Source organism: Sipha flava, unplaced genomic scaffold (genome assembly GCF_003268045.1).
Source record: "Sipha flava isolate LNK unplaced genomic scaffold, YSA_version1 42_pilon_pilon, whole genome shotgun sequence".
Lineage (NCBI taxonomy): Eukaryota > Metazoa > Arthropoda > Insecta > Hemiptera > Aphididae > Sipha > Sipha flava.
The window spans coordinates 2,657,808-2,668,295 of NW_020273159.1; the positions used below are offsets into that span (position 1 = coordinate 2,657,808).

Consider the following 10,488-nt stretch of genomic DNA (forward strand, 5'->3'; position numbering starts at 1 on the left):
CATATTGTCCGTCGATTACACATTATAATATAGTTATTTAGTGTTTCATTAAATAAAACATGTCTACCACATACATAATATATCTATAAATAATATTATACTTACCAGTTATTAATTAGAGCTTCTAAATAATTTGATTCTTCAGTATAATGAGCACAAATATAGGTACCTTATTTTATTTATGTATTTATAACTATAGAAATAATATATACAAATACTGTTATTAAATTTTTAGATATTCTGATTGAGCATTATAATGAAGATAATTATTGGCTAATAAATTACAGATTGGTTAGTAATGATGATAACTATATGTTCTAAGATGACACTTCCTTAATTCTTAATAGTTTTTAATTATATAGATTTAATTAAATACAAATATCTTCAAACATAATTTTAAATTTTCATATACGCATTTTTATGTTTTATCAAAAAATGTAATAATCTAATAAGTGTACCTAATTGATTTGTGTTGTATTTGGAAATAAAATAAAATCAAAAGATTTTAAGTAAAAATAACAGGAATTACATAAGTTTCATAAAATGTGCATTAAATTTCCAGTTACTGCATGTCATGTATATTTAAATTTATTATTATTAAGTAATTAATATAACTTTATTAAGTTCCATCATAGGAAAAAGATTTACATAAAAATACTGATTCTTTTTCTTTGGTGCTTGCAAAAACAATTATTTTGTCTTCGATAAAATCATTATTGCCAATTTCCGAAACCTTATCGGGTTTATTCTTTAATTGATGTCCAATTTATTGTCCATGTTATTTGAAAAAGTGAGGAACGTCGGGTATCGTTCACAAAATATGAACGTGAACGTGTAAATGTGCATTCACAAACAATATTATTTCCAAACACTGAAAGCAATTGATTGGCCGAGTAATCCAACAGTTTTAATTTTTATGGAACCTATTAAGTAACACTATTAAGCATTGGTATTAAGAAAAGCCATGCCAATGTTTAACTGTATATGATGAAAATCTAACACAAGGCGAAAAAATGGATGAAAATATATTATGATGAACTCCATTATCTTATTACTCCCTTATTAATTCTGAATTCTGACGAGTTTAATTTAATTACAGTAAAATTAATAACAAAAAAATAGACAAAGAAATAGATATTCAATTTCATATTGATCCTTTTTTTACAAGTGTCATAGAACACAATTTTACTACATTTTAAAACACCAAACAAACAAGCCATCTGTTTTATTGTATTACAGAGAAATTATGATCAAGAATTCAGTTAGATTTTGAGCTTAAGGCTAAGTTTATATGCACCAATATGAAATAAGCCAAGTACTTATTTATAGTCATGGACTGGCTTCTTTAATAATATTTTATTGATCTTTTTAAATGTAGTACAAAATAATTTTTTCAAACTATAAATACATTTTTAGTTTTTTAAAAGTTGCGATTCAATTTTTAATCAAATTAATTTAACTTTTGTATGCAGTGAAATTTCAAACACTTCATTTTTGTTTATACCAACAAAAACATGTAGAAAAATAATATTATGCTTAAAACAGACACTTCTGAAAAAAAAATATTTTAATAAATCATAATCAAAGCAACTTAACTTAAAATGAACCCAAATCTTAACCACGATTCTAATACATATAAAAATTATACTATCTTATAAAATGAAATACATTAAATAACACAGCATAATTATAAAATAAAGTAATAAATAATATTTATTGTTGTTTTATACAAAAAAAAAATAATATTTATATATATATATAGTTATTTAATAATACAAAATAAAATACATATTAGGATTGAAAAATTATTGTTACCTTATATTAAGTCTTATTATATAATAAAACTAATTATTTATGAATCTAATACATGAAATATAATCAAAAGTTTCATATTTTGCAACTATTTAATAACTAGCTCAGTTGATTGGGGTAGTTTAAAATTGATTGAAGGCTTCAAAAAATAAAAATAAAAATTTTAAACTACAACGCTTAATAATATAAAATATATTTTGGCGAAAATTAAGATATGTTAGTCCATACTTTTTAATAATATTAAAATTATATTTAAGGTCAAAAATATTTTGAAAAAGAAAATTAATCCATCTCAATTTATCTCACAATAAAAATCAATTAATTGAACAACTATGAATCATAAATATATAATTGTCATAGTTATTGAAATTAAAACAGTCATGAATTCCATTCCGATATACTTACAATTGCTAAATAAACCTAAGTAATTACAAAATTTAAATTTAATAATTGCAAATTAACTGATATCTAAATAGAAACAATCAAATTGTTATGAAAAATATCCTTTGCTTTAAAATTAATGAATTATCGCAGCTTATTCAATATTTTGAAACTTACAAAGGGTGTTATTAAAATTAACAATCACAAACCATAAGTTAGTAACTATTAAAATATAAATTACTAAATACATAATACCGCCGCAGTAATTAAGTTTACGCATAAACTTATAACATTAGAAATTAATGTCAACAATTCTGCTTTTATATAATGTATTTAAAACTTTTTCTTCTAATCAATTAATATATATTCACGACTTGACTGAATCTTTTTTATTTGAGTCATCAGAACTCACAGATTTGTCTTCTTTTTCATCTGAAATCAAATATCCAACAAGCATGAAGAAAATTTCAAATAACATTATACAATGAACTACTTAGTTTTAAACTACATAAAGAGAACTTGTTTATTTTTATTTTGCACATAACATATCAGCTTATAATAATTAAAGAATACTGATCATGAATTATAAATGCAGTATGAATTAGAAAAATATCAAAGAAATGAGCACAGAAGTATTTATATATACTGGAATATTTACAAAAACAATTATCAGAAAAATATAAAGATATTTTTCTAAATTAAAATAATTAATTTAAATTAAAGAAAATAAAATCAATTTAAATAAAAAGTAAAAAAAAAACAAGTTGATCAAAATATTAAAAAATTAATAATATACCTTTGAGAATATTAAATTCAGGTTCATCAATTTCCATTCTATTAGAATCTAGACGAGCTTGTTTTCTAGCTGGAACAACTGTTTTGTAAGACCTAAAATTATAAATATTGTTATTTAAGATATGATACTATAAATATATACATATATAACTATTGGAAGATGGATTTCAACAAACAATTTATTTCTAGGTTTTTATGGTTTCCATTATTTTGCAAAACAATTTTGAAATTATCAAATAATAAGAGATGATCAAGGGATTTTTGGGTTACTATAATTTACAAAAGTATCAAAAACAAATTTGATATTTTTTTTTAAACTTTTATACTTTTAATTTAATAGCTAAGGCATAATTATCATGTTAGATTTTTATAATTCAATTTAATAATAATACAATTTTTAAGGGTTACGTAGACAAAGTGTCTGATGTAAAATATTCTAGCCTCAAATTTTTGATCAAATACCTGCATAGAAATTAATTAGTAAGAGCTTTAATTTGAATTTTAAACACATAATTTTTCTTATTTTAAAATGTTTACACAAAATATTTTTATAATCATAATATCCACATACATTTATATACATCACAATAAAATAGTAAAACGGTTCATAGTTGCACAAATAAAAACTGTTACGCTGTAATAATTAAAGATTTTTAAAAATATTTGTACAGAATATGTATTTCTGTCTTCATTATTTCATAATTTACATAAAAAAACAGACCCCACACAGAATAAACGATGATGTAAAATTATTTTTAAAATTAGATAGAATAATAATATTTAAATTTAAATAACACAAACCTAATTTAATTAATTTTAAATTCTTTTAGATCAATAAGATCTTTAGTAAAAACTATGGCTATTAATAAATGTTAATGATTTATTACTTTCAAAAATTGAGCTATAGAATTTAAAAATAAATTGATTTAGATACCTATTATCTTTTCGTCCACCGCCCCCAACACCTGGAGCCATTCCTTCATCTTCACTGTCGCTAAATTCATTGTCAGGAGCAATTCGTTTATCAGTAATAGATTGAGGATTCCTGTCATCTGGGTTAACATTGTCTTCATCATCTGATTCATGACGTACACTATCTTCAGGAATAGCTAACAATAACAGATAAACACATTATTAATTTATCAATAAAAATTTAAATTTTCAAATGGGATCAAACAAATTATTTTTACAAATAATATATTAACCTTGGACTTGGACTCCTGGTGCATGAGGTAACATTCTTAAATTTTCAAAAAGTCGATTTTTAATTTTTTCTAAATATTCTGTAGCATTTGTATTAGACATGTTTGAAGGGCTAATATGAAGCTTAAAATCTGGTCCAAAGTATTCAAAATAATCATTGTATGGTAATTCATTTGCTATTTCAGCTCCTAAAGCCACAGCTGTTTCATAAGTCCAACATCGGGATACATTTCTGATAGTATAACCTCCTCCTCCAACCATAAGAAAAGGTAAACCATATCGTTTCACAAACTCAACACATTTACCATGACCTAAAAGATTACCAATTCACAGTTATTAAAAGCATTTTAACTATCAATAAAATATTCCAGAAATGATCTTACCTTTAACAGTTAAATTAAAACATCCCAGTCTATCTCCTGTTAAGGAATCAGCTCCACATTGTAAAACAACTGCACTAGGTTGGAAAGTCTCCATGACTTTAGTAATTATAGGTACAAATATTGATTCATAACTGTCATCATCCATTCCGTCTCTGAGAGGAATGTTTACAGCATAGTATTTTCCTTTTCCAGCACCAATATCCTATAATGAAAAATATATTTTAATACAGTAAAAATATTAACTTACATCTGACTTTTGATTTTTTTATAGTAAATATGAAAAATATAAAATCTAGAAATTTAACTCAAAATACTTTGATTTAAAAATGTAAATTAGTAACAAACAATAATTTATTCCAAACTTATCAAATATTTTCTCCTTCATTGTTTATATTTGATATTATTTGATTTATTTACTAAGAAATGTAAAGATTTATTTAAAAATTATGTTTCCAGTTAATTATAAATAGCTAATAAAAAAAATATTGTTATACTAAATTCAATTTTATACAAAAATAATAAATAAATAAAATTATCCAAGAATCATTTTTTTTCATGGATGAACCGGATTTGAAAAAATTAAAAAAAATATAACAATTCAAGACATTTCAATATATTTTTTATTAGTTATTATTTATAAATAATTTTAGGTATTAAAATTAATTGATTCATAAATTAACTTACCCTGAGATCACCAGTACCAGGAAAATATTCACCATATTTGTGAAAAGAAACAGTCATAACTCTATCAGTTGTGTAAAATGCTTCTTCAACACCATCTCCATGATGAACATCAATATCAATGTATAAAACTCGTTGATGGTATTTAAGCAATTCCAAAATACCAAGTACAATATCATTAACATAACAAAATCCACTAGCTTCAGATTTTTTTGCATGATGGAGACCTCCTCCCCAATTTATACAAATATCTGCAGATTGCTTATTTAACTTAACAGCTGCTGCTACTGAACCACCAGCAGATAGCTGACAAAATTCATACAAACCATCGAAAACTGGGCAATCTTCACCCACATTAACTAAATAAAAATACATTTATAAATAATTAATTTACAACAAATTAAAATAAAAAACATTTACATCTTTGCATTTGTTTATTGTAGTCATTCATATTATCAGGTCGAATGCTTCGCAGAAACCGTATATATTCATCACTATGAAATTTTGTCATTTCTTCTGCAGTTGCTTTATGAGGTCTCTACATTCAATACATTGGTTTCATTAGAAAACATTAATTAATAAAAATATACAAATTAAATATCAATATTAACTTACATATATTTCCATTTTACGATATAAACCATAATTTAAAAGTAAATTATGAGTCATTCGAATCCTATGAGGTTTCATGGGATGACCTTGTCCATAATAATAATTTCCTATATCACCTATAAAAATGAAGACCAATAAATTATCAATAAGTCTTAAATATTCATATATATCATAGAATACAATAGATTTTGATAGATACATAATTTAAAAATAAAAAATTAAATGCAATTAGTTAATACTATTGATGTTATTACATATAATCAATGAGCCATGCAACAGAAATATTAGATAAGTAAAAATTGTTTTTACTAGCTATAGTGGTTTTATATCTACTGTTTTTAACAAAAGTATTGCCATGTCACAAGTAGAAACAAGACATTAATAAGAATAATTTATATATCATTTTTCTTATTCTTCTTCAACTTATGAAATAATGTGTTTCTATTACTATTGAAAGCAGATGACATTAACATTAATTTAAGTTCAAAAAATTAATTTGGAAAATCAATATTCGTATCAAGTCATTATATATAACCTATCATCATTTATTAAAAACAATTTTACAAGATACCTACAGTTTTAATTTTTTTTCAATGGTATTTAAAAATTATATTGAAATAGGGTTTCACCACAGCAGCAATTATTTATACCTACAAGTTCTATACCTAAACAATTATAATGAGAAATCTATTTGTTAGTTATAATTGTTCAACAATTAGATAGTTGGAATGGGGAAGTATAAATTTTTTTTTATCTATTAATAGATAACTTATAATTATTGTTAATCTCAAATGAGTAAGTCATAAAAACATTTGTTCAAAAAAAGTTCAAATGTGAATCTCTTTTAAGATTTAGAATAAAAAAAAATTTAATTATATCAAAAATTGATTGAATTTTCTTACAAATTCTGAAAAAATTACTTAATACAATTATTTGATTATAACAAAACAGTATGTAGTTTATAGTAAACAATTTCTTAAAACAAAATACAAATAATTAATATTTTAGTTATAGCATAATTTGCATTAAAAGATTTATTCTTTGTGTATCAAAATTTTTATAAAAGTTCTTTTAAGCATATTATTTTTTATTTTTTCTTATGTTTCCAATTATAAAAATCATGTATACAAATTACTTTTCATTTGACAAAATTTAAAATTGCATATTGAGAAATATGTCTTCATTTAATATATAGAAGAAAGCAAATAAGAATTTTATGAAAATAATGCTTATCTAGGTTACATACAAAAATGGATAGATTTTTTTTTTTTGTTCTTTAATGTTTATTAAATGGCAAACATTGTAAATAATACACATTTTTAAAAGAATGTTAAAAATTAATATTCTTAATTTCCAATTACAAAATTAAATAATTTTAATGTCTCAATTACAACTTTTTTTTTTGTTGTCTATTTTTATGTTGTACACCTATCAATAAATGTAAGTAGATGTGTAGTCTTAACCAATATAACATATTTCAGATTTAAGACATTTTAAAAATTATGTCTAGTTTAGTGAACTATTAGACTTTAAATATTATATTAAATGTATTTAATAAAACAGACTACAAATTAAGGAGATTGCAAGCAATAATTTTCTGTGTTTATCACACACATAACTTGAGGTTTTTGTAATTTTCTATTTTCAACAATCATTTGATAAGGATTATTTGACTTTGTTGTTAAGTCTACTTTAGATTTACTTTTCTACTTATTTGTAAACTATGGACATAATATACAAAAAAATTTTGTGAAATTTTAGAGGACAACAAAAAAGTGGGAATTCAATCATAAGTACGATAGATTATATAGTATATGTACTTATAATATATATATATATATCATATATATCATATACTATACTAAATCATAGACTTAAAAACAAATGTAAATCAGTTTTGAAAATCTTTATTTTATCAATTGATCAATTAGTATGTTGAAAATAGAAAACCTCTGTATAATAACACCCTGTATAATGCGTAAGACAAAGATAGAAAATCATGGCTTGTGATCTTCTGAAATCTAAATTTATTGTTTATTTAATCTTTCATAGTCTGCTACAATATTAGTATAAATATGTTTTAAGAATAAAAATAAATAAATAAAATCTACTTATGTTTTCAAATTGATTAAAGTATAAAATAACACTTAATAAATGTGACCAAAATATATAAATTTTAACTAACATAAAGAATTTTTTTTTTTAATCTTTATGCTAAGCAATTAAAAAAATTAAAATATAGCATAAACTAATTTATATATAGCCAGCACATGTACATAGTATAAAAAAACAATGCAAATACAAAAAACAAAAACTGATAATGAAGCAACTAGTAAATTAAAATAATTTTATGCCAATTAAAAATTCAATTATCTTAATGGTATTCACTTTAATTTAGTTTAGATATAAATGATGATTCTATGACTAGTTTAGTTTAAAACCAATGACAATGGCAACACAACAACCCTCAGATGAAAATAAAACGGAACATGGAAGCAAGATTTTTTCAGTTCAGAGAGTATGAGTAAAAAGTACTCATTATATAGGGTAATAAACCGAATAGAAGGGAACTTATCGAAATGTATTATACAAGCTAATGATGAATAACTACCAAAGAGGAATCGACCAAAATCTACCGACTAGCGACACACGTCGTAAGCAAACAAAATCACCTGATGATGAATATTGATCACAAGCGAAGTTTTTAGGAAAAAGTGACAATAGACGTTCACTGCAAACGGACTGGACAAAACCATCGGTGGGCATAATATGGTGCACGCATGACACAATATAGTTAATGATGGACTTTATACTCACTATCGTAATAGTAACAGACACGCTTCTTAAAAGGCGTAATAGACATTGTTGATGCTGTGGCGGTATGGTACTCCGCTTGAGTTGCGGCAGGGTTTACAGCCGGCGCGTGGCTGATGGGCCCCCGAAAAGCGCGGGCCGACTGGTTCTAGGAGGCGGCGGCGGCACGTCTTAATCGTCAACGATACATGCGTACGGCCAAAGGCTATGAGACCACTGCAGTCGCGAGTTTTGCGACGACACTCGGACTCTGTAACACACGCACGACCGTTGGAGAAGGGTGAGTACGAGGAATAAAAAAAAATTACAAATGTTGTGAAAGCGCGAAAGCCCGAAACCGCGGGAACGACGGGACCACAGAGTAGAAAAAAAAAACCGGCCGTGCCGGGATATTATTATTATTATTATTTAGTGTTTACAAATAACTGCGGTCTGTTTGCACGAAAGTCGTCTCGCGAGTCGGAAGCGTAAAAAACGCACCAAAAAATTTGAGCAGCTAATGTGTTCCGAGCCAATCGCGAATAGCCAGTAAACAAACAAACGCCATTGAGATAAACAGTGCGGCCGCGGCACCGGCGACCGAGTCGAACAGCTGCCGCAACCGACAATCAATTGCGTTGGCAATCATGGTGCGTGCATGTGATTTTATTATCGCTCAATGTCAACGCCGTGTCTGCTACTAAATAGGTTGTTCGCGATAAGGGTGAACGACGTAGGATAACAAGGACCCTTAGCAACAACATAATTTCTCCGTTCGACCGCTTTTGAACGATCTCAAAATGTGGTACGAAGCCCTTCCGTCGGCCATCATTGTGTACGTGCTGTTGAATATACCCGACAGGATCAACTCGCTGTCCAACAAACTGGTCTACAAAAACGTAAGTACACCGATATCATTTTCTTGAGTTAGGAATTGTTACTAGTATTTATACAAATAATTTACCTTAAAAATTCAAGTGCACGAAATATTTTTCGATCATCAGAATTACCTAATACTTTTTTTTTTTTTTTAGATAAATGAAAATTAATTCAATTTTTTTTAAATCGCATGACTATTATAAAAAAAAAAAATTTAAATCTTATCACTCATCAATATAGTTTTTCTTAACTATGCCACTGAAAGCTTTCAAAAGACTAAAACTAATTATTTATTAACGTGGATGTATAAAACCCTATGAAGCTAAGAGTTCTCTCAGCTACTAATTGTTGGTCTGTGCTAGATATCAAAATATATTGTTGCAACCATTGGCATTCATTCTGGGATTTATTTAAGGAACAATGTTTTATGTTGCCATTTCAAATTTTTTGATTGTCTTAGCCTATATAAACCTATGAATTTGGTCTTATCTGCCTTTTGAAATCATACTGCTATTTTTTTCATTATAGGTTTACAGACGTGATATTGGTCAACCGTGGCTTCAAAGATATTATTGTAGAGACTGGGAAATGACTGGTGATCCTTATAAAGCACAGGTAGTACAAATGTTGTGCATACTTATATTCTGTAATTCAACAAAATATATTTTAATGATTTGATTTAAGGGTCTTGAAAGTTTATCTGATAAACCTACAGTTACTGGAATCGATTGGACAAAATATGGTGTAGGACCAAATCATACATTTTATGGTACCAAATTGTAATATTATACTGTCATACATTTAAAAACACAACTGTAGCTAATTATCAATATGTTAACAACAAATGTAGTGCCTACTGGCTGTGTACAATTTACAAATAGTTTTATAAAAACCTTGTTAATATAAAATATCTTTCTAATTATTATCTAATAAATGTAATACTTTGTGT

At 25.7% G+C, this 10,488-nt stretch overlaps 2 protein-coding genes across 2 annotated transcripts; one reads left to right on the forward strand and one right to left on the reverse strand.

Annotated features, from left to right (window-relative positions):
• Positions 1 to 2,496: 2,496 nt before the first annotated feature.
• On the reverse strand, positions 2,497 to 9,220 carry LOC112689071 (histone deacetylase Rpd3). Its single transcript, XM_025562578.1, has 9 exons — positions 8,685 to 9,220; positions 5,871 to 5,983; positions 5,676 to 5,793; positions 5,259 to 5,614; positions 4,575 to 4,776; positions 4,194 to 4,502; positions 3,923 to 4,097; positions 2,990 to 3,081; positions 2,497 to 2,625 (listed from the first exon to the last, which is right to left on the reverse strand). The coding sequence occupies exons 1-9, from the start codon at positions 8,728 to 8,730 to the stop codon at positions 2,561 to 2,563; spliced, it is 1,476 nt and encodes a 491-aa protein (XP_025418363.1). The 5' UTR covers positions 8,731 to 9,220; the 3' UTR covers positions 2,497 to 2,560.
• Positions 9,221 to 9,347: 127 nt separating this feature from the next.
• Positions 9,348 to 10,469, forward strand: LOC112689072. Its single transcript, XM_025562579.1, has 3 exons — positions 9,348 to 9,559; positions 10,068 to 10,154; positions 10,224 to 10,469. The coding sequence occupies exons 1-3, from the start codon at positions 9,461 to 9,463 to the stop codon at positions 10,320 to 10,322; spliced, it is 285 nt and encodes a 94-aa protein (XP_025418364.1). The 5' UTR covers positions 9,348 to 9,460; the 3' UTR covers positions 10,323 to 10,469.
• Positions 10,470 to 10,488: the final 19 nt, after the last annotated feature.

Coding starts and splice junctions, on each gene's coding strand:
- LOC112689071 (XM_025562578.1), bottom strand. CDS start 8,730: ATGTCTATTACGCCTTTTAAGAAGCGTGTCTGTTACTATTACGATA. Junction 3,082..3,922: donor GGTGGACGAAAAGATAATAG/GTATCTAAATCA, acceptor TTATAATTTTAG/GTCTTACAAAACAGTTGTTC. Junction 2,626..2,989: donor TGAATTTAATATTCTCAAAG/GTATATTATTAA, acceptor ATTTGATTTCAG/ATGAAAAAGAAGACAAATCT.
- LOC112689072 (XM_025562579.1), top strand. CDS start 9,461: ATGTGGTACGAAGCCCTTCCGTCGGCCATCATTGTGTACGTGCTGTTG. Junction 9,560..10,067: donor ACAAACTGGTCTACAAAAAC/GTAAGTACACCG, acceptor TTTTCATTATAG/GTTTACAGACGTGATATTGG. Junction 10,155..10,223: donor GTGATCCTTATAAAGCACAG/GTAGTACAAATG, acceptor ATTTGATTTAAG/GGTCTTGAAAGTTTATCTGA.